Source organism: Phalacrocorax aristotelis, chromosome 1 (assembly GCF_949628215.1).
Source record: "Phalacrocorax aristotelis chromosome 1, bGulAri2.1, whole genome shotgun sequence".
NCBI classification, from domain to species: domain Eukaryota; kingdom Metazoa; phylum Chordata; class Aves; order Suliformes; family Phalacrocoracidae; genus Phalacrocorax; species Phalacrocorax aristotelis.
In genome coordinates, this window is record NC_134276.1 from 82932514 (window position 1) to 82959076 (window position 26563).

The 26563-nt window shown below is 39.7% G+C and overlaps 1 protein-coding gene and 1 long non-coding RNA gene across 3 annotated transcripts in view; one reads left to right on the forward strand and one right to left on the reverse strand.

Annotated features, from left to right (window-relative positions):
• The window catches only part of FRMPD4 (FERM and PDZ domain containing 4), a 316970-nt gene extending 314753 nt beyond the window's left edge, over positions 1-2217 (forward strand). The window contains exon 17 of one of the 2 annotated variants that reach the window (XM_075095499.1): positions 298-2217. In XM_075095499.1, coding sequence (XP_074951600.1) covers positions 298-302 — 5 coding nt within the window. In that variant the 3' untranslated portion in view covers positions 303-2217. The remainder of the gene's footprint in view (positions 1-297) is intronic. The other variant, XM_075095494.1, reaches the window with a different exon arrangement.
• Positions 2218-2268: 51 nt separating this feature from the next.
• Positions 2269-26548, reverse strand: LOC142058412 (uncharacterized). Its single transcript, XR_012660968.1, has 4 exons — positions 21459-26548; positions 19748-19866; positions 13868-13942; positions 2269-4606 (listed from the first exon to the last, which is right to left on the reverse strand). It is a non-coding gene; the product is annotated as an uncharacterized LOC142058412 (long non-coding RNA).
• Positions 26549-26563: the final 15 nt, after the last annotated feature.

The window sequence follows — 26563 nt, forward strand, 5'->3', positions numbered from 1 at the left end:
TATTGGGGGAGATTTAGGAAGTTTTAAAGATGATTTTCTATTCCTTTTTTTTAAATTAGTCTGCTGTGGTGGAATGAACAATTAACTATTCATAAGTTGTAAGTTGTTGATAGATTGAAATACAAAAACCATGAGGAACTAGCAATTAATTTTTTGTGAAATATTTTGAGGAATGGAGTCCACTGGGAAATACCAGGAATCCATTTGTCCTGACTGTTAAAGATATTTAAAAGTTCAGTCTCTGAATGTTATCAGGGTGATGCTTAATTATTCTGTCTGCTCTTCTCCTACCCCTAGTGTAGCTTTCACAGAGCCTGAAAAGGGAAGACAAGGAGGCATGCCTACAGCTTTTCCTAGACAGCCTCTAGCTGACTCCATCATGCTATCATCCATGCTATCAGAATCAAAGGTGCCAAGTCAAAATGAAGACTCTTGTGACATTCCCAAAGTAAATCAGGCTTGTGGGGCAACAGTTAGTTTACGGCCATATGACATGATAGGAGGAAGCCTCAGGATGCCGCACAACAGGAAAGTGCTGAAACGCAGCAGCAGCATCATTGGAGGATCTGCAGGCATTGAGATGCTGTTTGAAAAGAAGGCAGCCGCAGCCAGCTTGAAATGCCTGGACGTCACCCGAAGAGACGAATCCAAGTCGGAGAGAAGGGTGGAGTTCCCCCTGGGCAAAAAGCTGTCAAAAAGTTATTCCCAGAGTTGTGTGTACGTCAGCACTGATAGGAAGGACAGTAAGAGGTGTTCGGGCGCCGGCGCCAGCCAGAAGGACTCCAAGCAGTGTCGAACGTTGCCCTTGCGGAAGCTGGACACCACCACCTGGAGGTGTCGTGGCCCCTTTAGCTATTGTTTCCTAAGCAGAGGAAACGATGACAACGACGATGAAGATGATGGAGACAGCCATCAGCTCTCGTGCGTCTTCGAACCACAGCTCCCGCATGAGGTCGCAGAACCACTCACTCAGTCGTTTTCCAGTGAAAATGAGCAGAAAGTCTTGGAGTCCCCGAAAGCTGCTGAGCCCATGCAAGATGAGGCAGTCAACGTGCATGAGAAGAGCAGTGCTGACATCCAAGGTGGCCAAATTGATGTGAATCTCAACGATGTGGCCTTCGCTGCACAAATCACGCGAATAAACGTGATGAAAGAGAAGACGTATGCAATGCCTGATGGATTTATTGCAGCACAAAAGGATGCCAATGAGCTACTCTCACTGGTCCGAGCAAGTATGGGCAAGAGAGAAGATTTACATCCAGAAACATATGACCTTAAACTTTCTAAGTACAAACAACTGTTATCTATGGAATCGAGACAGTTGGGAAGTGCCTGCAGGAAAATGGCCATGGCTGATAAAAGCCCTGAGGAAATGCTTTTAGCTATGACTTCCAGCTTTCAAGTACTCTGTTGCTTAACAGAAGCCTGCATGCGTTTAGTTAAAGTCATGAACTCTGAAACACAGCAGCAGGAAATTATAGCTAAGATAGACGAGGTTGTAATAAACTACATTTGTCTTCTGAAGGCTGCAGAAGCAGTGTCAGGCAAGACCTCCAGTGATCCTAGCATTAAACTCTTGGCTCGACATTCGACTACCATGGCCGCTATTGTAAGCACACTAACACGTTCTCTTAAAATGCTTTTAAACAAGTAAAATACAAAATTCACTTCATAATCTACCTTTGCAAAGCCATACATAAAAAACTTTTATTTACTGTATGTGTATGAACTAATGTAACAAACTCAGCTTTCTCTGTATATTTTGTTATTTTATATAAAATAGGTATGAGATCAAAAAAAAAAAGTTAAAATACTGAACATTGACAAAAGTAATGACCAGACCTGTCCTTCCGTTTATACAAAAACAAAAGCCAAAAAGACCCTCTCCCCGAGACCAGAAAAGTGAACAGAGAATATCCCATATAGGAGCAAATTGATGTTTGGCTATTTTTCATATAGTCAAATCTATGGTTGTATGAAGTGAACTTTTAAAGCCTGTTATGTCAATGAAGTAGTTTTCTGTTTTATCCAGGTTTTCAATTGGAGAACGCTCCATGTTTAGAAATGAGAAATTAAATCATAATGTATATAACACAATATTTAATGTTTTAAAATTATAATTTTTAAGCATTGAAAATAGCAAAAAGACATTTAAAATCCAAGAGACTATTATAACTTACTAGAGAATATATATATAATAAATGACTCCTTTGTTCATATGGTCTGAATTACCTGATTCTTCTTTTCTAGGAAGTTCTATATTTAAAAGAAAAAAAAAAAGTATTGAAAATACCAACTTCAGAGGGTATCTGATGTATTGAACATTACAGTGTTGCATTTTAGATAGTGAAAGTAACTGTGGAAGACAGAGGACACAGAAATCAGAGTGTTGTTCTCTCTGAAATGGAAAGTTGATGCCATACTGGTCAGACCAGAATGTATAGGGCAGGTCTACACCCTCCTATGCTTGGTAAATGAGAGAGCGGACCGTAAGGAAATTCCTATGCTGTTTACTGTTTCATCATATATCTATGGTGCATCTGAACAACATGAACTGCATCTATTTTGTTAAATATTTTATACTTCATATTTTATGATTCTGAATGTTTAACTGTAAATAAGTTAGAAATAAAATGAAGTTTTCAGAATACAATAAATATCTCTGAAGTATTTCCAGCCAGAGACAGTTCTTCTCTGAGTGATGACAAAGGCAATTTGTGAGTAATCTCTCCCATCCGAACTTTTCTGGAAAACATTCTGTAGTCTTGCATTTGAAAGGCAGCCAAAGCAAAAGCTCTCGGTTTCGCCTGGCAAATAGGCTTTCAGAGGAGCATCTGTTAAACCTTCCAGTCACCCAGGAGCAGTGATGGAAAGTGCAGAATACCATTCTCCAAACTGGTGTAGGTAATTTTCACCCGTTTCTCGTAATGTCACGTGCAAAGAGTGTAACTGCTCTGTTTTGAGCACTTACGCGTTCAGCTGAAGCACGCGGGAAGCTTTCTCTGCTGCACTAGAAAGACTAAACGAACAGAATTAAGTTTTTGCCAAGGAAATGTTTTCTTGCGTAGAGCGATGCACTTCGCTGTGAAACACAGACATGCCCTTTCCTCCGACTGCAGAGAAAAATCTCCAGAAACACAGCCTGAGAAGCTTTATCTGTTGTTTGTAGGAGAAAAATCTGGTTTCCTAGACCAATTCACTTCGCACGCGGACCCACTCTCGAGGGCAGCTCAGAGGTAGGCTGCAGGCTGATTTACACTGGCCGTGGGTGACAACAGCCTGCCCCATGTGGTGCTCACACTCAGCGCTCTCATTTTGGCAGCCCTGGGAGCGGGGCTGTGCGCTCTGCTCTTCTGCTGCAAGTACCAGTGAAATTCTTTCTCTGGTTTTTCAGTATTTCATACTGGGGAAAAATATGCGGAATTGTTTTTATTGGTACATATTCCTTCACTGGTTTGTGAGTTTCTGTAAAAATGTCATCAGTGATTCAGAAATCCTGTTTCAAAAATAGGTTTAGGGCTGTCACAGCTACGCATCAACACAGGTCACAGGGATGTGGCACTTTCAGGGTTGCTAGTCCAATCCTTTTCATTCCACTCCATACCATAAATTGATCTAATTTTATTTCAAGGGTAAGTAGATTTTTGTCCTTACAGTTTAAGAACAACTCTGATCATAAACCTGCTCATTTTGCTCCCCAAGGTTAACGACAATCTCTTTTTTTCTCTCTCTCTCCTTTTATTTTTTTTTTTTCTTGGGTGGTGGCAATATTTTTTAGGTTTAACTACTGAGTTTTTTTCCTCTCCTTTTTAATGCATTTTCGTAGACTCATAATAAAATTTGGGTTTCAGGGGAACCCTGGAGTTCATTGAGTCCAACCCCTGCTCAAAGCAGGTCTAATCAGATCAGGTTGTTCCAGGCCATTTCAAGTTGGACACCCTCCAAGGATGGAGATCCCACAACCTCTCTGGGCACCTGTTCCAATAGTTGACAATCTTTGTAGTTAAAAGCTTCTTTATGTCTAATCAGAATTTTCCATGTTCCAACAATATCCATTGCCTTTCATCCTGTCACTGTGCACCCTTTAGAAGAGTTGGGCTCTGTCTTCTCTGGTGTCCTTCCATCACGTAACTGTAGGCTGCAATAAAGTCTCCCCTGAGCCTTCTCTCCTCCAGGCTGAATATGCCCAGTTCAGCCTTTCCTCATATGTCGTGTGCTCCATCCCCTGACCAGCATGGTGACCCTCCACTGGATCAATGGTGCGTCTTCAGAAACTGCCACCATGTTCCTGCTCAGTTTTGATAAATAGGATCATCTAGCGAAGCTTTCTGAGTCACCCCTCAGAAGGCAGCTTCTCTTTCCCCCAGGATTTCAGATATCCCCATCTGATACCACGTGAATGTCTTTTTCCTAACCTTTCCACACAGAATTATATGCAGGCTTTTAAATGCTGCCTTATGAGGACTTCGTACAATGGCGCAGCTGCTGGAAATCCTCTGCCGTCTCCTGGAGTCACATGTATTCACAGGCGTATTAGTTTGGTGGCTCAGAGTCATCATTTGTCAGTAAGTATTTTCATCTTTGTCCTGTCCAGCTAAGGAGATCCCTGGATGATAAAAGAGATAACTGTCAGTAATTGTAAAGCGTATGACCTTGCACATCAGTCGCTACTGAATTATAACTAGCTCTGTTAATCTTAAGCATTAAGGCGTCCTTCTCTTCCTGTGTGGTATCCTAACCGATTCCTACATTATTTGTATGTCTTAACTTCATGTCATCAAGCAACGTCACCAGTATGTACCTACTTCTTACACTGAGTCAGTAAAGAAATACTAGATAAGATACTTTCACCTGGAATACACGAGACACTTATAAGTTTGTATATATACACTGCGTGTTTAGTGATATTTTAACTTGACAAAATGACAGCCATCTTCATGTTTAAGTCCCTGAGTTCAGACTACTTTCTGAAATAATGTTTGGCAAAGTTGGCCATTTTGAAATTTAGAAACAAAGCTGCATACCTACGTCTCTTTTCCTTCTATTTAATTGAAACCCTGTCAGTTCATGATCACTGGAAGATCCAGAATGCTCTGTGATGCCCTCACTGCTCACCAGAGCACTCTCTCTTACACTAGCACGTTATTTAAAGGTGAGAAATGGGCTCCTGAGTAACTTTGTCACTTACACAGTTATATCTAAGAGAGACCCTATGAGTGCACTGAAATCCAGGTAAAGTTAGCAGTATTTTATCAGGGATTAATTTGGCTTGACAGGGTACAGCTGTAGCATTGTAGCAGCATATGTTATAAGCCAGAGCCTCATTGCACTAAGCACTAAACTGGTACAAAATGAAAACTTGGTTCGTGTCATGAGTAGCTTATTGCTGAGCATGTGACCCTAATATTAACCAGTCTTTGCAATTTCCCACTCCGAGTTCAGGAGTAGCTGTTTGCACAGAAAGAAAGCGATCGCAAGCTTCCACTACGCTACCTGTGGAACAGCCCTACCATGTTTTCAGATGTAGGTTTGGCAAAAGCAACAGAGGGCATGAGGCTCCCTGTAGGTGTTCTCAAGGTGAAATGTGGAATTTTCTGTCAGTGCTGATGGAAACTGGGGGATGCTGATGGGTGAAAATTCATGAGACCTGATAACAGCACTCCCTTTGGAAACTCTGAAGCAATGTATCCTGGGGAGAGCAAATTTAGACTCACAAGACCTGACAGCAAATCTCTGATTTCATAAGGGAGGAAAAAAAAAAAAAAGGCAAACTAACGTAGCAACCTGTTTTACTATAGTAAATGTAAACCTTTCCCTATTGATTCTGAATTGCAATTCTATTCTGAAAAGAGACTGCGCGCTTCATGGCACATTTTTATGCAATAGGACATATTTAGTTGCATTTTAAAGTTCATTTTGTCATTCTGAAAAAATAAGTATTTATTTTCAGCCCACAGACTTAAGGAATAGTAAAAAGGAATGTGTTATGTCTCCTGCTCTACTAATAAATTCTTCCAAATACCTTTTTTTCAAGTGGTTGTCCTGTCGCATGTGGACCTTATTGCTCAGGTCTGGGGGATGTTTGCTCTTTATGGTACCTGCACTTGTAACCATCTTCTCTTATTCTCAGCACATTACATTTGCAGACATTTCCAAGAGCTATTTCAGTTTTTCACAATGGCCAACCAATTTATTTCTTGTTCATTTAATCTTTATCAATGTTTTCTTTCAGGATTACCTTTTTGCCTTGCCCGATCTGTGAGATTTGAATTATATCTGGTCACCTGTATAACAGATACCTTTTCTGCCTCAGAATAAGGCATGTTCCTGCGTGATCCCTTTGCCATACTTTTAAAAGTGGAATGTGAGGGCATCAGAAGCGCAGACAGTAGCCTGAGAATGAAAAGCCTCTGAGGCCAACACTAATATTGGCCAAGTTGGAATACTTGCCACCATTCCTGGCACCAGTGGAAGGCTTTCATTCTGATGCAACCAGAAATGGTTGTCCTAAGACTTCTGCTCAAGAAGGCACTTCTCCTTAACCTTTCCATCATGTTAAAATGAAGGCAGGGCTTCTCCCCATCGGTTCAGACTGTTCTAAGTTACCGGCTCAAACTGAAGCAGTCTGGTCCTTTCTTGTAAGTTCCTTACCCTTACTGAAGTCCATTTAACATCTGTCTCAGCGTTGAGGTTTAAGATTATTGAGATGTTTCCCTCTGCCAGTCCAATGAGTTATTGGAATTTGAATTTGGTGTTTCACATTCTCGTGGATTCTCCTTCTCCGTAAAGGCAGCTTGCTTTGTTGTCATCTTCTCTGTTAGAAAAATGAAAGAAATCCATACCCCTGTGGTTGTTCTGTCTTTGACCTTATTCTTCAAAGACAGACCATCTCTTAAGATGCAGCCATCATTTTTGCTGAAGGTTGTGTCTTAGCATCGCTTTGATTATTTATGCTTTCCTTCAAGTTCCTTTGTGCTTCTAAGAAACATACCTTATATGTATCTTTAACAGGAAAAGAGCGCTCTCTGTATTTGTAGTCCAGACTTTCTCAGAACAGACAGACTGTGTATATCTCTGACAGATCCAGTGGTTATCTAAATGGATGGTTGGGTGTTTCAGCATTTGCTAAAAAACTTAGGGATTGATATATAGCTTCTGTGAGACTGTTGAATTACCGAACTGCTATACATCTACCATTCTTTCCCCAGGCACTGTGCAATCTCTAATGAGCTGCCTCAAGAGCTGCCACAGCACTTGGTAGAGTGAATCTAGAAGTGCTATTTGCATGAGGGACATCAAGAACCTCTGCTAAATCATTTATGGCAAGTAATTGTATAAAGTTGCACAGTGTGAACAAACGTGGATATTAATTTGAGAGTGAAAACAAGGAAGAAGACATCTTGAGCTCTGTTAGCAGGGTTTCCTTCAGTGTTTTAGATGGTGTCTCTGTGGCTGAGAAGGAATTAAAATTATTTATGGCCTGCTGTGTTTTTTATGCCATTGTGCCAAAGGTGATGACAACAGTGTGAATACATCCTCCGTGGTTACTGCAAAAGGAAAATCTCTGCAGTCTGGAGTGATGAGGTGTAGGTGTACCCTCAGAACAGAATTATTTATAGACCCTGCATCCTAAAGAAGACTACTGGTAAGTTACGTTTCTTTCTCAAAGGCCAATCTCTATTCCACCTGTGAATTACCATTAAAGGATAATAGGACATCAGTCTCTATCAACAAAGACGGAGTTAAGCTTACCATAATGAACAGTATTATTGTTGTTTCTTCCTGTAAACAAAGGGCCAAAATTAGAGAGTTGCCGCTAATACAGAATTTGCAGAGAACTGGTAACAAATATAAAAAAAACATTTTTATATCATGATTTGATACAGGAGACACTGAGATGTTACACAGTGGTTTTTACAGTGCTTTTCAAGTTGCTCTTCAGAGAGAAAAGATGTTTTCTAAATCCTTTTTGGCAGTGCATTGCCAGATTCCTCCATATTGTTTATGCCATTAAAATGACAGCATTGGGTGTCAGTAAATGTCATCAATAGCTTTATCCTTGAAAGCATTATTTCTCGTGCTAAACTGTAAGTTTGTATGTAGGATAGGTTTGAAAGTGGTGTATCGGTGTATTTAGACATTAATGGTGACAACCTGAAGGCTTCAGGTTTGTTTTTCAGTAGAAGTGCTGAGTTCCTTAATATAAATGAGGAAGTCTTCCAGTGTCCGTGGAAGGACGTCATCGTAGCACTACCCTCATGGGAATCCCGTTTTCCAGATGGCTTTTTGCTGAAAGAGGTGCCAAAGGATCCAGTTTTACTTTGATTCTTCTATTGCCTGTGAAATGGCCACAGATGCAGCTGAGGATCTAGTCTGTCCCTGAGTCGGCAATGCAGAGGTCATGGATGCCTGAAGAATTTCCTCGTCTGTAGTTTTGCTGAGACTGATCATCCTGTCATCCTCCCTGCAATTTCCGATACCTCTTGAATCTTCATGGATGGCCCAAAGAGCTGACAGCCTTCAGAAAGAACAGCCCAATGTCAAACTTTTCCTAGTACATAAATCCATGCTTACTTCTCCAGCTTTCTGCAGTAAGAGCAGAAAACTGCTTGTGCTCCCTCTCTTAGTTCTAGTCCAAAGCCAGCATGTTTCAGTGGAAAGCTTTAAAGCTTTCCAGCCCCATTGAATACTTATTTTAGCGCTTCTGCTGCAGGTCAGTTCTCCAAGCAAATAAATTACGGGCACAAATGTAGTACAGCTAATTGTACGGCTGACTTTCTCCTTAACAATGCTGAACCATCACTGTCTGATGCAGCCAGATGTATCCCATAACTTAGTGCAGTTTCAACAAATGTAACGTCTCTGAAATGTAGTTACTTACACAGGAGACTATTTGGATTAGACACTTAAATACAAGCTATTTATCATACTAATTTTTGGCTTTTTATAACTGATTTCAATTTCCTTCCAAGCGTTGCAGATAATTATGTTTCATTCTTCTCAGTTTACACATTTTTTTTCACCAGACCTTGTTATTTCCTACTTTATTCCTCCCTCCTTTCATTGTTAACTTTTTTACACTTGAAAACCGTGTCTTAAAAAGAGATGTATTGGCTATGTTTCTCGTCAAGGATGCTTCACAGGGTTTTGCTTTTAAAAGTAGTTCCCGCCTTCTAAAAAGGAACATGTTTACTGCAGCATCCTCTCTTTAAATCACTGAAACAGAATATTTAAAAGAAAATCTTCTTTAAATATGTGGAAGAACTACGAGAGCAAGGCAGCAATGCATTCCCTGAGGAGTCAGGAAGGATACGTGTTCACCAGAACAAACAAGGGCATGCCTTTCAGCTGCTTCATTTGTGCACTGACTGGACTTCAGGTAAAATACGGCATCTGGAAACAAAACTGACTATCTTTGCCTTGGAGATCCTTCTGTGGAGATTCCTGCCAGCATGCCCTCCAGAAGGAAAAAGTTTCATCCAGTGGAAAAGTTTGGGGACCTCAACCAAAACTTGGAGAATGTTGTGAGGAGCCTTGGACACGAGAAGCATCTCTGTGGAGGCAGCCCGCTTAGCCCACAAGGCGCTGCTTGTGGCATAAAGGTAAGATTGCAAATTAAATCCTTTTTCACATTTTATAAAGTCATTTCCAATGCTGCTATTCTTCCCCCTGACTGAATTTCTCCTGTCAGTCTTACTGATTTTAAAAAAATAATAGTTTTGAATGTTTTTCCTCTCCTCTCTTGCTGTATGAAAGACCCACATAAATGAGTAAATTATCTACTGGTTGATAGAAAGAAGACTGGTTCTACACAAAGGCTTGTCTTGCATGTTAAACAATACATCAGTATAGTCAGTATCGGTTTGAGGGCTCCTAAAGCATTTGTACTATTACAAGTAAAAATTGTTAAAAGAAACTTAATTTTGTGTAACTGAGTTATCCACTGGCAACTTGTTTAAACAACATCTGAAGATACTGTGGTCTATATTATTTTTAATTTGCTAAATTTTTAAGACTTATTTTTCCTTCCCTGCTTATTCTGAAATTCAGGAAAATGCAGTTTTCTTTGCAAGGCTTGTTGAAAAAGAATCTCATTTAAAATTACATTATTCTTCTTGAATGTCCTTATTTGTACTTCACAAGTTAAACATGAATACATTGGGAGTCTTTTTCCTTGCAGAATAATCTGCACCATTTGTATCTCTTATCTCCATAGGACCGTTGGATTGAAAGGTGCTGCCTTCTCACTGAGTGCAGTTGTGTTTTCTCAGTGCAGACAGGCAGCATCAAGACCCATCTTAAAAGCACCTGGTGTTTTGATGGTCTTTCATGGTAGAAGGCTGTTCCAGAAGATCACTGATGTACAGTTTAGGGACCTGCTTTTAATTTCTAACCAAAGCCCAGGATAAAAGGCTAGTTATAATACTACATCTTTGATTTAAATAGTTCTCTTCTGTCACTGAATTTCAGATGAGATCTGACCAATCTTTATATAGTGGTATTATTACTTCCCTGTCTATGGAAAACTTCTTGTCTGGCACATCAAAGGACCCCATTTGCCTTTCATGCTTGAAGTGTACTGGTGGCTTGGAGTCATTCTGTGCATTGCTAGTATGCTCACTTCTTTCTCCTCAGTCAATTAAGTGTGATGAACTCCTAAGTTATGGTGGACCTTTTTTCTGTCCCCAGGGTAGAATTCATCTTGCTTGACATTAGTTGCCTAAATGCTGGGTATCAGGTATAAATCACCTAAACGCTCTCTGCAGTCAGTGCAGGAAGAGAAGGAGGCATCTCCAGGGGCGCATTCAAAGATGGCTGAGATAAATCACCTCCTGGATGTGCTTTTTTCTCTCTTCCTGTTGACAATATAGAGGGTCTAGACAACCAGCTCAGTCTCAGTGATGAGTATAGGGAGTATCACGGAACTGATGAGTCAATTGAAAGGAATGAGGCACATTGTTTCTCCAAAAGAAATTCATTCAAATCAAGTGATGTGCAGCTATTTCCAGTACTTGTTTGAGGATGTTGTTTAGCCAGTTAGACCACATATCCCAGCTTTTTAGACTTTCTCCTTGTCTTAATTGTTTGCCTTCTTCATACTCACATTTCTTAATATTTTGCTTACAAAGTTTTAATATGCTGTGAGAATTTATAGGAAAGTTTTGTCAAAAGTTACTGTGACTGGATAAGTTTGTGTGGTCACTCTTCATATTTTTCATGCTGAGTAATTCTGAAGTTGGTTTCTTTTGTTTGACCTTTCTGCCGATTTAAGACTGAACAGAATATGAACTCCACGAAAGGTGCTTAAGAACGAAGCTACAGCTCAATTTAGCAGCGAACAGTAAGCAGCAGTTCCAGAACTCCTAGTAGTGTGAAAGGTTTACTTTGAGTTGCTAGTGCTGAATATTGCTTGCTTAAAAGCATTCGAGGTTCTTGAACTTCATAAATTTCTTTTACTGGATGATTAGTGGAATGTGGTTAGTGGAATGGGAAAATTTAGGATTCATTTAAACAACGGGAGATGTCTCTGTCAGAGGTGTTCAAATGTGAGCTAGTCATGCTGGCCTCCCTTCAAACCGGAGAGAAGTAGGCACTACTACATTCTACTCACATCACTTAAAAGTAGACATCAAAACCAGCTAAGTGGACTCACATCTTGGAAGTGCCCATTTCTCTCTGATGAATTATTAGGGGAGCTAGAGGTAACCAGCTCAAATGTTCATTCTTGCCTTGTAGATGTTTAAAGTTGTATGTTTTTAATGCCATCAAGTGAAAGAACCCAGCTGGGAAATTATAAGGGTATTGAAATTTATTGATTCAGAAGGTCTATGAAGCTTTCTACATTCTTCTTTTTTTTTTTTTTTTTAACATCTATCATTGTTTTCATGGTGTTTTCCCTTCCTACTTTTATGTCATGGTATCTCATTAGCCCTTCTGAAAAGCATAATCAAGTCAGCAGAGGACAGCATGGATGAATAACTTCGATAATACTCCAGAACTTGGTGTTGGTTTTCTTCTGTCACCGTCATGCCGCTCCTTCAAGTTGGGATGTACCAGCCTTCCCACTCTCTCGGAGTGAGCCCCGGCGCTGCCTGCCAGAGCTCTTTGTGCACATACAACGCACTGCCTCCCTAAGCACTGCGTAGCGTCAGGACTGGAGATAAGGCAGTGACCTGTGGTAGCTTGAAAGGGAGTGTTTACATTCTGTATAAATCTCAGTATTTTACTTAGCACCAAATTAAATAGGAGTGTTTAACAGCATTTCATAATTATTCACAGTTTAACAATAGATCTTCCTGAATCCTGATTAGTATTTGTATAGAAATTACATAAATACTATTTTGCAAAACTTAAAGTGGGCAGGATTCCTAACTACATCTTTTCTCATATTTCCGAATCCCAGATCACATAAATTGTGGATCAATATTAATAAATAATACCAGTAATAAAAAGGAGAAAAAAGGCAGGTGGAGAATGTGAAATATTATTTCACGAATAACGTCACAGTTTTAAATGAGGAGTCAAAAGATATTTCCATTTTCTTAGGCAAATGCCATGTTTTTTCTTAGAACATATGTTGATAATTTGGCAGAGGTTCACAAAACCTTCGCCTAGTTCTTACATTCTGATTCAAAGGCTGATGTTTTGTACAAATGAGTCTCACAGTCTCAGATGGGCCATTTTATGGAATTGTAACAGCTGTTTGTTTACATTTATTGTTCAGGGTGCACATCAATTTTCATGAAACTACTCACGTTGCATGTTCACAGCTTTCATTAAATCTCTTTCTCAGTTCAAAATGGCCAAGTATTGTATCTACCTGAAGGTTAAACTTTTTTTAAAAGCCGTGAGTTTGTTGACACAGAGCAAAGTACATTTTGATGGTTTTAAAATATTCTGCCAGCGCTTCAGAAAGGAGCCACATCAAAAGCAGTCCAGACACGTTCACTCTTTACTTTGAATGTGCATCATCAGTGATGTCAGTGGGACTCTAGTAAAAGAGTTGTTAATTAACTTATGTCCCTTCTTTTGGCACTGCAGAATAAAAGCACAAAATGTTGTAGGAGCAACCTGAAGAAGAGCAAACATTAGTTTGTTTGTTTCTTTATTAATAATTTATCTAGAAATGTTAAAGATATTTTAAAGTTATCTAATTCTTCCAACCTGTGGCAATATTTTGAGGACCAGACGCCACCAGTCTTGCCCCATCCAGATCATTACGATACAAGAGTTACTGTAAGGATTGCTCCTGCAAACACTCTTGACCTAGCACTAGTTCAGTTTTGGCTGGCAGCTGAGAGTGACAGTGTCCTTCTGAATTATACCTTTGCAAACAGAAAAGAGAGAGGCTGCAAACCTAAAATGAAATCAATTTGGTTTCTTTAAAGTTGTTTTATGAGCTGTCCTGCAAATAGACAATCAGAACATAATGGCGGTTCTTATATGAAGATCAGAAAGTAAAGCAGACCCTAAAGAAAAACAACCCTAAACCCCCTTATTATTCTTTTCAAATTTAGAAGAAACCTGTATGGAATAAATATTGAAAAATAGGTATTATTTCAACATCCTTAATTTATTAAGGCCAGTTCCTGTGTGTGGATAATTGTTCCTTTAATTTAAAGCAACGGCTACCACTTGCCTATTTAGATTTCCCCATTTGCTCATTTCACTTAGTGAAAAGTGTTGAAGAGTCAGAACTGAGATTTGTCTTACATAAGGAAAAAACAGGCTTTTTGATCTTCCTGTGTTCTCCAAGGGGAAGACTACAGAGAACGCTGTGAGCCATCCTAGAAACAGCAACGTGTCGAATTTCTTTGACAGAGAAAAGAGTAGAATCCCATTCTGTACAGCCATATCTGGTTACTACCTTCTTTGTGTGTCTCTTCTTTCTACATGTCCTGCTTCATACACCATCGCCGTGCCCGTGCATTGAACAAGAGGTCTGCAGAAATAATGCAGAAACAACAATATAAACTTTGCAGAAGCGGGCAGGTTTAATTTTGGAATGTCCTAACTTCTGAGTGCTTGATTTAGACTTCCCCTAGTTTTTGAATTAATTTTTGAGCTATTTTCTAGAGTTGAAAAACTCCAACAAATCCCTTTACACTCTGTATTGACATTCACACAGGTTCTGTACCTGCTCCTCCTGGACAGCTGTTCTGCAACCTCGCTCCTTCCGTAGCTAGAAACTTCATTTTATTTCCAGGTTAAAGTAATACTCATCTTCTTTTTTGCAACTGGGGCCTTCTAAGCAGTTCCCTTCAACCTGTGCCAGCATCCTTCCACATCACATAGAGACAAGTTCCCTCTGGTTTTCTTTAGCTAACTTCAAGAAGCTCTTCTAACATTTCGATATAGGAGATTCTTCAGAATCTACTTAATCAGGCCATCGATAGTCATCTGTCTCTATTGACAGTACCTCATATGTGCACAGTATCATCTCATTTACATTTTTCAGCATATCAGTAGCTCCTGATCATTCTGGCATTGATTAGTGCCAGCAGTTAAGGTTGTTACCATTATCTGTGGATGCTGCACATTTATCCCACTTCTATTACTTCTAGCCCCTAAGGACATCAGATTTTTTCCAAAATTGTATCCTGATCTTCCTCTGTAAAAGAAAACAAACCAAACCAAACAGGAGAAAAACCCTAACAAAATAACACAGCTGTAAAAAAGTTGTGGAATCCCTATTAAGTACCTCAGAAGTAAGTTCACTTAGTGTAAAGAACTGAAGAGTGAAGATTTCACTTAATGAAAAGTTTTGCAGAGTTAAAATTGAGATCCATGTTTCTTAGCACGGTTATATCACTGAATGGACAATATTGTTTAATTTAGCTTACCAAGGTATTTTTACACTTTTCTGAACTTCTTTTGGAAACACTGGAGACTTGCAGTAGAATAAGAGAGAGAAGAGGCAGGGAAAAGTAACAATCAGTATCATTTTCTCCTGTGAAAATGGGGCACAGAATTCCCGTGTTGAAAGCAGTGCTGATAAAAAGCAATGGAAGTCACAGGATGTTCTTTCCCAGCCACATGAGGTCATCACTTGAAATGGATATGCTAGACTAACCGGGATTGCACATTCTGAACCCCACGAAGGAGAGCAGTACGGGAGCTCAGCCATAGGCCCTTACTCCTGTAATATCTGAGATGCAAAGTCACAGCATCACTTAGGTTGGAAGATCAAGTTGCTCAGGGACCAGCTCATTTTTTAGTATCCCCAAGGAAGCAGATTTCACAGCTGCTCTGGGCAACCTGTTTCAGTGTTGGACCACCCCAAGGTGAAGCGGGTTTTCCTGTCTATGATCAGAATTCCCCACGTTCCAGCTTGTGTCCGTTGCCTCTCCTCCTGTCATTGTGCACCTTTGAAAAGCACCTGGCTCCACCACCTCTGTAACCTCCCAGCAGGTGGTTGGAGACAGCAGCAATATCCTCAGTCTTCCCTTCTTTGGGCTGAACCAGCCCAGTTGTCTCACCCTCTCCCCTTCCTCATGCGTGCCCTCCCTCTAACCATGCTGGTGGCTCTCCGCTGGATGCACTCCAGCACGTCAGTGTCTTTCTCATACCGAGGAGTTCAAAGCTCTGCGCAGCACCCCAGAAGGGGTCTCACGCGTGCTGAGCAGAGGAGGAGGGAAACACTTGGCTTGCTGGCCATACTCTTGCTAATGCAGCCCAGGATGCTGTTCCAGGATGCAACATTCCACTTGTTGCCTACCAGCACCCCCTTTTCTACAAAGCTGTCTTCCAGCCAGTTGTCCCCTGGCCTATACTGGTACCTGGGGTTATTCTTCTCCAGGTACAGGGCTTTGCCTCTGTACAGGACCCCAGTACAAAGGCCAAGTGAATCTGTTGCTCTTAGCCCAGAGGTGCTGTTGTTCCTAAAAGCCCAGCGCTTTCACATATCCTTGTAGAATAGTTCACAGAGTGTGTGAGCACTTCTAGTCAACAGCCTGGTTAGTATCTGTAGCCAGTGTTCATAGTTATGTTCTTTTTAACTTTTTGTTTAATTTTTCAGTTTTTGACTTGGCAGGTTTTATCTGGAAGATTTTCTCTTGGAATATTTTATTTGAGACTGGGTCTTAAATTGGACGGGGCTGAGCTTCCAGAATGTCTCATCAGACTGTAGAAAAGATCTTATTGTAAGGGATGGGCATCTGGAGCTGCGTGAAGACAGAGCAGATGTCTTGTGGTTGTCTTAAATTCAGTGTGCCTTTAACAACAGGCATGCCAAACAGCTATGCTAGGTCAAATGAGAAAGTGACAGCAAATTAAAGCTGTCATGAGAGTAATATTGATAGTATTCTTAAGGGGGGACATTTCTGTTTCACAAATGGCAAAGAAACAGAACAATGAAACCCGTAAACCAAAACCCCATCAGACATACATGAATAGCTTTCAAGGTCTTTCAGTGTTTCAGAGGAAAACAAACGTGCAGAGTTTAGGCAGTTGTCAAAGAACTGGACTTTGCCTGAAATATGTCAAAGTTCAGTTGAGCAAGCAGAGACGGGGAAGGAATGGTGACAGAGATTAGAAGATACCTGAAATCCCAAGGAGAGAGTTCCCAGAGGGAGTGGAAAAAGAAGACTAGCATTGTACTAGCAAAGAAAGCTGTTGTCGCCTTTCATTCTTAAAAATAGCACAGACTGGGAGCCTCAGTGAGTGTGCCAGTCCTGCCAAGGCAGAAGCATTGAATACAAAGGTGACTTTTTTTAAGGAAATGAAACATTGGCAAAGCTCGAAGGTGGGGAAAAGCAGACAAAACTAAAAAGTAGGATGAGAGGTTCAGACTTGAGGATGAGGACTCCATGCCATTGGAACTTCTTTGCAGCATTGAATTGTGTGACCCGTCCAAGCAGGACAGCCCATTTTCCAAGCAGGGTGGGAAAGAAAGCGAATAGAAATCATTCCAGTGTTACATGAAAATTCATGCCATTTTTTTCTGAAAAGGTGTGAACTAAGGCTAGGGAACAGGTAGAGGCAGAGACAGCCGATGTGTTCAGATTGAAGGGTCCAGGGAACTTCAGGGTCTCCACTGTATTACAGCAGGGTCGCCAGCAAGCATGGGCTGCTGAATGGTGATTCTCAGAAAAACGTATCTTTGAAGAGATAACGTTTTCTTTCTTCTCATCAAAATGTTTCTGATTTCACCAGGAGAAATTACGTTATTTCACAGTAATATTGAGTCTTTTCTTTGATTTTCATGCCAAACTCTTAGTTTTAATTCCCTTAGACATGAAATACCTCCCCAAATGGAATTGGGAAGAGACTGCATGTGACAATTCTACACAAGAAAAAGAAAACTCTTTTGCAGTCATGCATTTAAGCAAGGCATTGTGTCAAAGCCTTAAATGAAAACTTCGTCTTCTTTTTGTCTGTTAGATCAGTTAATACGAAAGCTAGATAGCTTCTTATTACAGTCAGTCTACTATCTTTAGATTTCAATTGGCAGGGGGAAAGAGAAACAGTGCAGTTGTTTAGAAGTATTTTTAATATGACCTCAAGTCTTCCAGAAGGGAAAGCACAAATCAAAATGAAATCAAATGTTTGAGTACAGACATTTTTCTCTTTTCTACACTGTTATTTAGAACAAGAGAAGAAATGAAATGGAAATGGGAAGAAAGAATGAAAGATAATACAAAGTATAAAAAGATCAAGAAAAAAGCCAGCAAGAAATAAATTGTCTTATACCCAACTTGAAATATTCTATACTCTTTACTGTAAAAATGAATAGATATCTGCGTGGATTTCCAAAGCGCGCGTGTGTGCATGTAATTGCAAATAAGTTTTTTCGAGACTGTGATTTCAAAGATGTGCTATTCTCCAGTCTCAGTAATTGTGTGGGTCCATTAGACTAAAGAAGGAAGGGAGAAAGAGAAGGAAAAAACACTTCAGTGAGAAGTAAAAAGAAAAGTTGATTGTTTACTTAAATATTTGTTTCACTGTTGCCATGCTAGATTAGACCCACCCGACTCACAGCAAGGGAAACCATTTAAGCTCTATTGTTATTTTCTCTATTTACAGCTTACCCTAGTGGATTGCTGCAATATCACTCTCTGACCTGAAAAGATAAAGCCCCATCAGGTCAGTAGAATAATTTTTTTAAGTCACAGTACATGGAAAAAGAAATAGATTAAAAATTTGCAAATTCAGTTTTGTCAAGACTTTTTATTATAGAAGGAAAATTCAATCAAACTGGTAAATACATCTTCTCTCTGATATTCTCAGGTTTGATACTGAAATCATGACATGACTTTTAACAAAAAGCACACGGAAATTAAGAAAAGTAATGCTTTAAAATTATTTCGTTTTTAGTTATGTAAAAGAAAAACCTCTGGTGACAGAAGATTAGAAGATAGAGATTATGTTCTTAAAAGACTCAGAAATCTAAAATTAAATTGTGGTGCCACTTGCAATTGTCTTTTCTCATTCCACATTGTCTAAAGCTACCCAGGAAAAGTAAATGCTGCCCCAGTTTGAACAGTTATCGTGTAAGCAGCATCACCTGCACTTGTTAGATGCATTTTGTGGCTTTAATGAGATTTCTTGAGTATGTACAAAGAGTGCGGGAGAACAACTGATCATTCTGGAATACATCCTAGTTAATTTTGAAACAAATATTCACGTCTGTTTCTTCTGTGCAAACACTCAATCAATATTTGATAGCCATATTGACAGCCTGGTATTTTTAGTGCCTTGGTTACATTAGAGTAGTCTTGTCTCAGTCTGTCACCTTAAGCTTTTCAATTATTTTCAGAGTCTCAGCTAAGCTTGACTGAAAGACTTAATCTTTTTGTTCATGTATTCATTAAAGATGGCATCAAAATCAATCCTTCATTAAGATCTGTTGAACAAGGCCAATGCTGCTGGAGAAATGTAGTGCTACATCTCTATCCGGTGTGAATCAAATGCTTAATGGGAGTATCTTCTGATTGCTAGTGTCTCCTTATTAGCAAATGTATGAAAGGAAAATTAATCTTGGTAGACCCTTATCAGGTTAAACAACCAAATCAGAAGACCATTACAGGACATATTTATCTTTCTTCCAAGAGCTAGAATAATCAGGAGAAAGAGCACAGAAATCACTTAAGAAAAATCCTAGAAATGATATTGTGCATGCAAATTATGAGAGCGATGAGAAGATCTGAACTTTCTCAAAGCTCATAGCTGTTTGGAAACAGATTTTAGCATCTGTTTCAGATCAGCCTAAATGGAGGTCAAGTGGAAAGCAAATATTTAATATGACCCTCTGAATCTCACAATAAAATACCAAAGTTTGGTACGATTATTTTAGCTGAATTTACCTATGGAAATGTGGGATGAACTGACTCTGCTTATTAATTTTGTTATTTATTCTGCTGCCACCTCTGGACAAAAAAGCCTCATTCTAAATTCATAGATGCATCTTTTGCTACAGTGAAAGACAAGGAAAGTTGGTTGTTGCATCTGTTTATTTTCAGGCAGAATTCCAACTACGATGTTTTTGCACTAACACTCAGGATGGTATTTATCAGACAAATGCTAATTGTTCCACCTTCACTTTATAGGCAACAGAAAAAGGGGCAATTCTGCAACAGAATTCCTCCCATTCTAATGAAGAGATCTAAAAGAAGCCGGATTATTTGTGCCCAAGATGTTTTTTTTCTCCACTGACTCTAAATGGGAGCTGTGCAGGGGGTCAGGGAGGCTAGTGCAGTTACAGAAGTCTGTTCTGTAAATGTGTAAATGTTAATGAGATGAATCCTACCACTAATCGCAGTTTGCTTCTCATCTGCAGGAATTTCTTTGCTTTGTAGTCCAGCTTTCTTTGAATGAGCACATCTTGAAATCTTTGGCTGCAGCCCTGGCTTTGGAGAATTTTCAGATCTAGGAAGACAGAGGGAAATCTTATATTACATTTAACAGCAGAAGTTTTACTGGATGACTGTAAAAGGAGAGAAAACATAAAAATCAAACAAAAGAAAACAAGAAAGCAGGATTCACTTGTAAAGTTTTCTGTGTTGTTACAGGCCATTATACAGGTGTTACTTCCTGTGTTCAGCTTTCAATTACATATTTGAGTTACATATTTGAGGCTAAGTCCTGAAGTTATGCAGACTTAAACATAGATGCCACCCTTGAATACTTCTACTGACTTCAAGAACTCAGTGTAATCCTCTGATTTCAGTGCCTCACCTCTTTCAGCTCTTATTTTTCCTGCAGCATTTCAGCTCCTATTTTTAAGTGCTCTGGCATAAGTTCCTAAGGCCCATTTCAGTAGAAAATCACTAAGTACTCTCCAGCCCATTCTTTAATATTTTAGCCAGAAGTGGCATCCGTCATTAGCTGTGCTAAACACCTCATCACAGGTCTTTATTAGTGAAAGTTGTGACAAAAAAAACCCCACCCTTGGCTTTACAGCCATTACCTGCCAATAGCTTTCCCTCCCTGTGAGACACAGTCCAGTATTGTCCTGCTCCATTCACTGCCATGGTGCTCATGGAAACATTCCTTGTCAGCCTTGGTAATGTCTTGCTCACCGAACCTCGTTTAGTGCTAACATCAGCAGCCTCGTAACACAAATGTTTGCATCCACCCACACTTGCTTTCCCTGAATGTTCCCCTTCAGATGTATCATCTCAGTTAGGTGGAGGGCATTTGTCTAAGTCCAGACTTTTCAGGTGGAGGAGCCATGCTGCTCTGGCTAGTTCAGTTCTTTAGGTGTAGCTAACACTGGAAAAATATTTCCATCCATTCTGTCCTGGGGGCTGCTATTCAGAGCCCTATTTGGGCGGCCTGCCTCAGTCTATGCTTTCTGACAGGTGTGAAAATCGGGAACCCAGCTGAGAATAAAAGTTGGTAGTATATTCTCATCCCCAAGAAAAGAGAAAAACCAAAGAATTTAATTAATTCCCACTTAAATGAAAGCACCGAGAAACATCATCTTCAGAGTATGCCCTTAAAGTTCAAAATAATAGGAGTAACCATTTAAAAAATGATATTTGGCAGTGAATTCTAGAGAGAGGAAAATATCTCCTTCTTTAACATGTAGACACTGAACACCTTTGCTAATATTGATGGTTATTGCAAAAGGAGAGTCATGGGTGGTCAAAAAACTGGCCCTAAATGCATTTCTAGGTCAAGAGCAACATCCTAAATTCTGTTTGCAAAGTCCCAGGTAGCCAAGGAAAACTGTGGAGTCCCGATGTCACCAAGACAGTCACCTAATGCCCCCTAATTAGAAGGATGCCACAGTTTGCATTGGCTCCCTTGACCCCATGATTTTCAGGGACACCCTGAATGAGAACAGTCTAGAGACTGTATACAGAAGTGTTGAAACCACCTGGCTAGAAAAGGCAATTGTTCTGGTTACTATTGCTACCATCTGTATTTCATAACAGCTGAAGGTCACCGACTAGGAACTGAATTAACAAGAAAAAAAAACCTCAACACGGCAAAAAGGAAGATCTTACTCTTACTTTAGTCATATCCTCTGGTTGCTAGCTTGATTAGGCAGAATGGGCCTCTTTCAGCAAATTTGTTCACATCCTAATAAAAGAGAACATGCACAGGAAGTCATTGCAAGCAGCAAGGGATTTAGGACACGGATCATTAGCACCAGGCCCCAGGTTTCTCGTTACTCTCATGAGGTCTTTCTGGCGGTTGACCTGGCAGTAAGGAACAACTGTCTTCTGGAAACACTCAACATGAAAAATTCTGACCCCAGTGTATCCCTCTGCTGCAGCTGCAGGCAAGATACCACCATCTTACCAATGTTACTGAGAGTCGGGCGTGCGTTTTGCGACATCAACAGAAGCAGAAAGCAGGCCCTTCAGGAACTCTGCTATTGATTACAGAAATGCAGGATTTCACCTTTAATCTTTCTCTGCTTTTAAGCATGTCTCCAGCAATGAATGTACTGCGTCATATCTGAAGTTTAAAAAGCTGCTGAGAATGTATGTGGTTTTCATAAACTCATTTGAAATTCAAATTTCAGTTGAATAAGTGCTTTAGAAAAAAAATGTATTATTCTGCAGTGCATTGTGTGGCAATACTTATGTGACAAATTTCAAGTTACAAAGTGTAAACATTTTTTCTTGAGAACTCTGAGGAAGTGCTTGTGTTTTGTAACAGTGAAAGTGTTTCTTTTACCACCGTCTGACTTGGTAGCAGTAAATTGAATTTGTTCAAAATATTCTGGGTAAAAATTGGATCTGAGAAGATACCAAACTCTAAAAGTGCATCTCTCGTAACCTAGAGGTAGTCCTGCAACAGGTTCTTTCACAACCTGCCATCCAGCTTTCTCCAGCCAGGTAAAATGTTAATTATTTTAAAGCTGTCCAGTGGCGTACAAGGGAAGAGAGCGAGTGTGTGCACAGGGCAGGAGTTTGTTATCTGAGATGCTAGGATAGGAAGCCAAACCCTTGAATAACGTTGGTGCTTATTCGTGTTTTTGCCACTGACTGATTGTATGATTTTGATTTATTCATTTAAACATAACAAATCAGAAAGCTTTTCAGGATTTAACAATTTTAAGGATTGATAGGTAAAGGCTTTTAATAATCCTTTGCAGGAAATTTTCAGTCGGTACACACGCATCCAAACTGAAGTCTCTTCAGGGATTTGGCAATGCAAGGTGAGATGCACGTGAAGGAAAGCAATGCTAAATAAGTAGATCTGCAACTAATCCACATTCAGTTCTGCTGGATTATTTCCTCATTCTAGAAAGCCAACCTTTTGTTAAAAAAGTACATCATCTAGGTGATGTCATTTTATTTCCTGAAAATTCCCTTCAAATTCCAAGAAAAACTATTTGTATAGTGAAAATGGATGTGGGAAAACTACTTTATTCTGGAGAGACATTTTAAGCAATGGGAAAGAAAAAGAGGAAAATTATTTTCCACTAGTCGCATTTCATTTCTCACAGAATACTTTGTAGACAAATGACTGGGGCCATAACCTTAATTGTTCAAAACTATTAAGCAAATTAATCTGTGAATTTATATAGAAGTACGTCAGGTTCTCTCTTACAGTAATGGGCTTTGAAAGTTCACAATAGGTTTCACATGAGAAGCATGAGACTGATGCTGGCAGCCAGTTTATTTGCTTAGGTTGAGACAGGAGCAAGAAGAGAAACACTGCAAATGTTTACTGTGCATAAAATAATTTAATCGCATCCATTAAGTCTGTGAGACTGGATCAAATCACAGAAGCCTGTAGCATTGGTGAATTGCTAGTTATTCTCTGCAGAATTATAGGGAAACATTAATGACTAACATTTTATTAATGCTGTTAATTTAATAATTTGAAAACAATTAAAAGTTCATAAGAATTACTGCCTGTAACATCTAGAGGGAAATTAGGTTGAAATTGTTTTGTGTGATTCATGCTTTTTTCATTAAAGTTCTCAATCTAGTGTAAAATCTGTACAGGTATAAAAGCTGTGGGTGATCATTTAATACATCTGCAGAGCATCTCAGATAGGAATTTATACAGTAAAACCATCTCAGCATGCATTCCCTGCACTGCACTGCTCTGTGAGCCTGGGAAGTGCAGAGAATTCCGTAGGTGGCCCACACCTGCCAAGAAAGGAACGTGGGGGGCAAATCCGTGTCCTTCACTGTTTCATCTTTCAGAACTGTCAGTTCCATTATACTGAATTTTTCTGCTGTTAAAATGACACTCTCAAAAACACTATGTTGTAAAAATTGTTTAACTCTGACCTTTGAAAGCAAGCACACATCCTCTCCCTCCTGAGATCCTAGGGCTTCTTGTTTTTTTCCTTTGGTGTAATTGTGACCAGAATTACATTGAAAAAAAAAAAAAAAGACAACACAGAAAGTACATCATAAACAAGACAGACGACATCTTTCCTCCCCTCCCCACCTCCTCATACCTTTTTCGCTGGAGGAACAGAAAGAATCAGAAGAGACACATTTCTCTGTGGAGTAGGGAGGGTGTGAAGGTCTGTTTTCTGATTCTGAAATTCAAAGAAGTGTACACGCTTTCTTTGCTCTAACAGCAAAAACAAGCAGAGGCATGCATTGGTATGTATAAGACTCAGTATTTGCAAAAAGTAGTAAACTCATTGTCTGAACCATCTTAAAACAATTTGTGAGGCTCAAATTCTCTAAATAATTCTGCTAAGAAAAGTGTTCAGGTTTAGAAACGCTAAACACCACTGACTGGGAAGAAAGCAGACCCGTCTTTATATTTTGTAGTCCAGTGGTCAGAACCATCATGAGGTGAAACGGAGATTCATCGTTTCTTGTGTTTTTGATGATTCTGAGCCTTCTTTGGGTATAACCACAAGTGTCCCACCATTGCTCCTGTGAGAGCAGTTTTATTTTATGCTGCATGCTTGAATAGGAGTGTCTAGCATAGCGGATGGGACATTATATCAGCTCCATCCATATGTAATAACTTCATTTACAAAATGAATTTGTTCTGTTTGCATGTAACTTTCCGCCCTCCTGTCCCACAGGATGTGCCCCTTGGACAAAATACCCTGGATGAACAGAACTCTGGAATACTTGTGTTCTTCTCTCACTTTATCAGTGTTCGTAAAGCTGGTTGGGTCATCTGAAAATATTTTGAGTGTAGGTAAGGGCACAGATGAGGGCTTCAGAAGCAGTGCTACAGAGCTGGAAAGAACCTAATTTAGGTTTCAGAGCTCAGTTACAACTTGTTGGGTCTGAAAATAATAAGCGTGTGGAAACTTGTGAGAGAACGAGGCTAGAATTTATTATCAGCATGTTGTTACCTCCAAGGAAAGATCTGGGCTCCATAGAGGATCACTGGGCATCTGTGTTTGTGTCTCACTGAGTCCATCAAAAAAACCCACCATGGGTTATAGGTAAAATTTGCATTCTTCTTTTCTGCATATCTTGCAATCTGAGCCACAAAGTAGCTGATTTTTAACTTGCTACAATAAATAAGCTTGCTGACTAATTTTGCTTTAGTGATCCCTTTAGGCTCTCAGAAACAGGCATTTGACCTGCTGAATCTCTGTGACTGGAGAAGACAAATAATACAGGCGAGTTTAAAGGGCTTAGTTGTGTAGGGCTTTCTGCTATATTGTGATCCAAGTGAATGGTCTGCAAGTCACTGTTGAGAATCATCTTTTCCTCTTGAAACCTAAGAATGGAGGTTTCAGCAGTGTTTTCTTTCCAGTTTTGGTTCCCCTTTTCTTTTCATGTGTTTTAAGAGAGTCTCTTTTCCTTTCTTTTTTGTTTTCATTCCTTCCTCAGCCTCTGCGCTGCGTTTCGTAACAGAAATAACAGAATAATTTCAATATTGCTCTTCTTTTGTTAAACATGATGTGAACTGAATACTACTTGAATCTGCAATGACCTTTGAAGAATAACATGCCAGTAGGTTTTAAATGGGCCTAAAAGGGTGCTCTTGGAGATGATCCAGAGTTTTATTGTCTGCATCCTAAATACTGCTTCTTTTATGGTATCAAAAACTACAGTGCCAGAAATGAGATAAAAAGCAACTGGGCCATTCTAATCTGACTGCAGTATAATTATATACATAAAAATCAAATTTAAATATTTGCATAAAATAAAAAATAGGTAAGACAATACAATGCCTGAAACTGCCTTTGGAAAATGACTGAAGAACTTCTCCATGTTCCCAACAGACTGGGGAACTCTAAGCTACTCCCAGCAATAAAATTGGATTGACATTTTTATATCTTAATCTGAGGCTACTTCCAGTTACAAGCCTTAGGCCTGCCTGAAAAATAACAAAAAGCAAAAATATTTTGTTCCTGTGTATTCCAGAGGCTTTTGAAGGCCTCATGAATGTTCATTTAATAATGCTAGAATGTTTTTGCAAAAGGTAGAAGTAGAAATAAATGTTGCGTTCCCTTCTTGGTAGGTCCTCTTCCACAGCTCACAGCTCATGCCCGATCTCTGTATACTTCATCTCTATAGAGGTGGGACAAATGGCAACATCTCTACATACCTTTTGCCCAGCGCCCTTTTGCTTAGCGGTCTGGAGACTGGAGGCAGAGTTAGTGGGTTGTGCAGGAGAAGGAAGCGAAGGGATGCATCACCTTCCCTGCTTTTAAGGATATCGGGGAAAAATAAAGTAGTGTTGTTTGGAACTACAACTCCTTCAGCGCACTAAGGATTATTCTGTTTTTCAAGGAGAAAAAAAAATTGAAGAAAAGCAAGCAGATTTATAAAGCTGTGTGGTGGCCGTGATCTTCCACTCCTTCAGGATCTCCAAAAAGCTGGGACCAATTCCTCCCATAGAAAGGCAAGGCACATACCACCCTCAGCTGAAACACTGAAAGAAAACAGGCATGTTTCCTTCTCATGAGAACCCGGCGCACTTTCCCTAGTGAGAAAATTGTTCTGTCCGTGTCCATTTGTGGAACTGTTGCATTTGATTTTCTTTCTAGGCGGAAGAGTGACTTAAAGAGCTTAGCTAGACCACATAACCTTTTGCATGAAATTCCATAGTTACTCCAGAAGAAAATAATGACATTTAGGTCGTGATAGCCGTGTCTCTCATAATGTCCATAATGCCCAACTTTTGTACTATAAATAAGGGGAAAACAGTAGCCTTGTCC